The 5565-nt window shown below is 37.8% G+C and overlaps 1 protein-coding gene across 1 annotated transcript in view; it reads left to right on the top strand.

The window, feature by feature from the left end:
* The window catches only part of LOC107291598 (ceramide synthase 4-like), a 52471-nt gene that overhangs the window by 16474 nt on the left and 30432 nt on the right, over nt 1–5565 (top strand). Inside the window, 2 exon segments of the mRNA XM_029284968.1 lie at nt 1816–1929; nt 5037–5155. Of these exon segments, the coding sequence (XP_029140801.1) occupies nt 1816–1929; nt 5037–5155 (233 nt within the window).

The raw sequence follows: 5565 nt of genomic DNA, 5'->3' as shown, positions 1-5565 counted from the left end.
ATCATCTTTGTTGCTCTTCTCTGTACTCTTTCTAGAGTCTCAACATCTTTTTTACATCGTGGTGACCAAAACTGGATGCAGTATTCCAAGTGTGGCCTTACCAAGGCATTGTAAAGTGGTATTAATACTTCACGTGATCTTGATTCTATCCCTCTGTTAATGCAGCCTAGCACTGTGTTGGCTTTTTTGGCAGCTGCAGTACACTGCTGGCTCATATTTAAATGATTGTCCACTAGGACTCCGAGGTCCCTCTCACAGTTACTACTATTGAGAAGGTACCCCCTATATTATACCTGTACATTTGGTTTTTCTTGCCTAAATGTAGAACCTTACTTTTTTCAGTTGCAGGAAGAACAGTTGCAGGAATGTCTAGTCTAGTTGAAAGAAAAGACTAGGGGTGACATGGTAGCAGTGTTCCAGTATTTTAGGGGCTAGCACAAAGAAAAGTGGGGGATCATCCTATTCTCCAAAGCACCTGAATGCTGGACAAGAAGCAATGGATGGAAACTAACCAAAGAGGGCAGCAACCTAGAACTAAGAAGAAATTTCCTGACAGAATAATTAACCAGTGGAACAACCTGCCTCCAGAAGTTGTGAATGCTCCATCACTGGAAGTTTTTAAGAAGAGATTGGACAACCATTTGTCTGAAATGGTATAGAGTTTCCTGCTTGAGCAGGGGGTTGGACTAGAAGACCTCCAAGGCCTCTTCCAACTTCCAATTTTCTGTTAAAGGCACAGTCTGTGTCCAAAGGTTGAATCATGACCACTGGATCAAACTCAGGATTTGGTCCATTTGCCATGATTCAATCTTTGGACACCTTTGGGCTAGATGATTGGGTCTTCATTGACATAAAGCACCATCTCTTCATCACTTTTTAAAATGGCTTTATTTTGTAAAAATGAAAAGGCAAGAACAACATGTTTCAGTAGGTCTAGATTTAATAATACGTTAACAGATTACTTTTATGCTGGATAAATATTGTATTTTTGTCTTTTTCCCCTTAAGTATGATTTCTAATCACCAGTATTTAAAATTTATTTTATTCCACTGCAACCATTTTTTTATTATTTGTTTGTTATATTTCAGCATTTTTTTTTAAAAAAAGGCAGGTTATGTTCAACAGCTTTGTTTTCTTTTTGTTGGTTTCATGTGCCTGTTCTTGAATACAGCATGAAACAAGGAAACCTAGGACCAGTTAAATTAAGAATTAGAGGACTAGAGTTGGAAGGGACCTTCTAGGTCATCTAGTCCAACCCCCCCCGCCCGGCCAAGCAGAAGAATAGAGTAGAGTAGAATAGAATTACAGAATAGAATGGAATGGAATGGAATAGAATGGAACAGAACAGAACAGAACAGAACAGAACAGAACAGAACAGAACAGAACAGAACAGAATAGAATAGAATAGAATAGAATAGAATAGAATAGAATAGAACAAACAGAGTTGGTGAAGCACCCACAACTTCTGAATGCAACTTCTGTTCCATTGATGGATTGTTCTGTCAGCAAATTTCTCCTTATTTCTAGGTTGAATCTCTCCTTGATCAGTTTCCATCCATTGTTCCTTGTCCGGCCTTCAGGTGCTTTGGACTTTTGGAGAATAGCTTGCCCCCCCTCCTCTCTGTGACAGCTCCTCCAATATTAGAAGACTGCTATCATGTGTCCTCTGGTCCTTCACTAGACTAACTGTGCCCAGTTCCTGCAACCGTTCTTCATATGTTTTAGCCTCCAGTCCCCTAATCATCTTTGTTGCTCTTCTCTGCACTTAGCCAGTGTTCGTTTGTCTGATCCAAACTGTTCCCTTTTCCCAGGAAGATCAGCGCCCCGTTGAGCAAAAAACTGGGTCTGCAAGAGAAAGTGAGGCAGAAACCTTCTCCAAACCCCATCCTGGAAGCTTCTTACAGAAAGTGGAGGAAAAGTCCCCCAAAGGTGAGTTTCTTCCACACAGAGGTACTGGAAAGTGTGGCTACAAGTGGCTAAAACTCCGGCCTTGGGTATAATACTCCTGATTTTCAGGGGTCTTATAAAGTAGACCTCAAACAGCTGAGAATAGCCAAGTCGTACTTAGTCCTTGATGGGAGAGCACAAATGGATCATGTACACAGAATACAGAATAACAGAGTTAGAAGGGATTTTGTAATGTTATTAGTTTTTAAAAACTCTGGTCTTACACCTTTTAACCTCAGATGGAAATGTAGGAAGAACATACATGCACACACACACACACACACACACACACACCCCAATCCTTTTTACTATGCCCCCCAAATCGTAAGAATAAAGTTCGGGAGAAGAAATACAAAAACAATGTTTCTCTCATGAACTTAAGTAACCCCGATCATTGAGAAAAATACACATTGCGTCAAGCTTGGCTATTTATTAAAAGAGACATGCTAAAGGTAACCGACAGACTATAGATCACAGGATAAAATCAATAAGAGTTGCTTCACAGGATTAGAACCATGGGAAGCAGAAAATTAAAATCTATCATGAGTCTTTACAGGGCAAATAAAACAAACCAGGTAACAAAAGCACACAAAGCCAAACCTCAAAAATCACAAAATGCTGTAAAACTGGATAAAAATCCTTGTCCTCATCAAATCAGCAATCCGAGAACAGAATGCTGTTGCTGGTTCTGCTCATCCATAAATAGAAACCTTCTTTCTTAAGCAGCCTCCATTTTATTTCTAGCTTGGAATTGGACCTGATTTTTTTTTCAACAGGAACTTTGCTTTTTTTGTTTTTTATTCATTTTTTTCTGGGGTCATTATGTTAGGGTACATCTAATTCACTTCTAGAGAGAGACTGTTTATATTTTCGCTGTGAAAGCTCTGTTACAAGAGAATTTTAGACTATATTAAAAATGTAAACAGGAATAGAATAGAATAGAATAGAATAGAGATGGAAGGGACCTTGGAGGTCATCTAGTCCAACCCCCTGCTCAGGCAGGAAACCCTATACCATTTCAGAGTAATGGTTGTCCAATCTCTTCTTAAAAACTTCCAGTTTTGGAGCATTCACCACTTCTGGAGGCAGGTTGTTCCACTGGTTAATTGTTCTCACTGTCAGGAAGTTTCTCCTTAGTTCTAGGTTGCTTCTCTCCTTGATCAGTTTCCATCCGTTGCTTCTTGTCCTGCCTTTAGGCGCTTTGGAGAATAGCTTGACTCCCTCTTCTTTGGGGCAGCCCCTGAGATATTGGAACACTGCTATCACATTACCCCTGTTTCTTCTTTTCTTTAGATTAGCCAAACCCAAGTCCTGCAGCTGTTCTTCATATGTTTTAGTCTCCAAGTCTTTGATCATTTTAGTTGCTCTTCTCTGAACTTTTTCCAAATTCTCAACATCTTTTTTGTAGTATGGTGATCAAAACTGGTTGCAGTAAATTAAGGATTTTGAATATTCAGAATCAGAATACAGCTGAAAGAGTCCAAGCCCCTTGCTCAAGCAGGAGACCCTATACCATTTTTGACAAGTGGCTATCCTGTCTCTTCTTAAAAACTCCAGTGATGGAGCGTCCATGACTTCTGAAGGCAAGCTGTTCTACTGGTTAATTGTCCTCACTGTCAGGAACTTTCTCCTTAATTTCAGGTTGCTTCTCTCCTCTATCAGTTTCCATCCATTGTTCCTTGTCTGGCCTTCAGGTGCTTTGGAAAATAGATTATCCCCCTCCTCTCTGTGACAGATTCTCAAATATCAGAAGACTGTTATCATGTCACTCCTAGTTCTTCTCTTCACTAGATTAACCATGCTCAATTCCTGCAATCACTCTTCATATGTTTTAGACACCAGGTCCCTATTCATCTTTGTTGCTCTTCTCTGCACTCTTTCTAGCTTTCTCTAACTGGTTCAGTCCCCTTCTTCCACTGTTGCTTTTTTTTTCTGATGGGAGATCACAGATGGATCCAAAAGCTGTAGACCAGAGAAATAAGTGGTTGTTGTTTTTAAATCTCAGAAGAAAGCAAGGTGGAGTAAGGAATTAACTAATGTTGCAAAACCCTGAAATGAACATTTAACAATTGTTAAACCGATAATTATGACTTCAGGGTAAAATGCATTTTATGAGAAGCGCTGACCCCAGTTAAAATATGTGTATGTGTGATTGTGGGGGTTTTGTGTGGGTGTGTGTCTGTGTAAAAGTGTGACACATGTGGAAGGGTAGCAATGGGGCTGAGGTGCTTTTTGAATTTACTTCTTTTTGCAAGAAACATCTGAAAAAGTCAGATTTCCCTAACTTAACGCTTTTCTGATGTACTGCGAGTGTCTAAGAAGTGGGATTGCCACCCTGGCAGGTTTTGGGGAGTGAAAATCCCAACACCCCAAAGGCGATCAGAGTGAGAGAGAAAAAAATGGAATTAAGGTATGATTTTCCTAATGGGATTTTTCTCTTGAAATGATATATGATGCTTTAACCCCCCTTCCCCATCCCTCCAATTTTATTTTATTTTTATTTTACATTTTAGATTTTTCTGGGTTTTTTCGGTTTCTGGTTTTTGGAGGTTGTTGTTTTTATTTTATTATTTTATTTTTTCTTTCCTTTTATTAATTTAATCTTATTATATTATTTAATTTTATTTTTTAATAATGTTAATAATTTTATTTTTAATTTAATTTAATTATTTTATTTTTTATTTCATTAATTTAATCTTATTTTATTTTATAATTTTATTTTGTTTTTAATCATGTTAATTTGATTTTTAATTTAATTTTATTTTTAATTTTAACAATGTTAATGTTAATTTAATTTTTAATTTAATTAATTTTTTCTTTTTTAATAATTCTAAGAGTTTTATTTTTGTTTTTAATTTTAATAATTTTATTTTATTTTAAAACTTTAACCATTTTATTCTATTTTATTATTTATGTTATTTTTTATTTCTTTATTTTACTTATTTATTTATTAATCGTATGTACACGTTTAGGCAAAACAAAAATATTTAAGAAAAATAAAAATAAAAAAGTTAAAACCGGGCTTGTTGCTTTCCCTAGCAAAGTGGTCTTGGGACTTCTCTCATTTGGTTCTGTGTCCTGCTTTCCAGGAAGAAGTCAACGGCTTAGCCAAGCAGTGTGATCTCCAACCGAGACAGGTAGAAAGGTGGTTTCGATGCCGGCTGAATCAGGACCGGCCCAGCTTGACCAAGAAATTCTGTGAAGCCAGGTGAGTAGAGAAATTCTTGGGGCATAATAGTCAATCCATGGGCATCACAACATCCTTAACACCCAGTAGGATCTCTGCCTCATCTGACTTTTCCAAGAAGATTGTGAACAATTTAAGAAAGATATTTGTGTGATGCAAAAGGAAGTGCCGCCTTCCAGCATCTTACGATATCAAAAGCAATTCCTTTTGGTCCTCCCAACCGATGGAGGATCTCACTGGGTTGTTAGAGAGCAGATCTGGTGGATCTTTGTGACTGGCCATGCCAAGCAGGGCAGGGCATTGATGTACTAATAAACATACAAATCATGCCCTCAAAACTCAATACTGAGATCCCCAATCAAAGTAGGGGCCTCACTCAGAAGTTCAACAGGGACAAAACTGGCTAATATTTGCAGGAGAAGGAAGAGAAT

This window comes from Protobothrops mucrosquamatus, unplaced genomic scaffold, assembly GCF_001527695.2.
Source record: "Protobothrops mucrosquamatus isolate PMUCROS unplaced genomic scaffold, P.Mucros_1.0 scaffold1150, whole genome shotgun sequence".
NCBI lineage: Eukaryota > Metazoa > Chordata > Lepidosauria > Squamata > Viperidae > Protobothrops > Protobothrops mucrosquamatus.
Note: the sequence above shows the minus strand (reverse complement) of the source record. Positions and strands in the feature narration are given on the sequence as shown.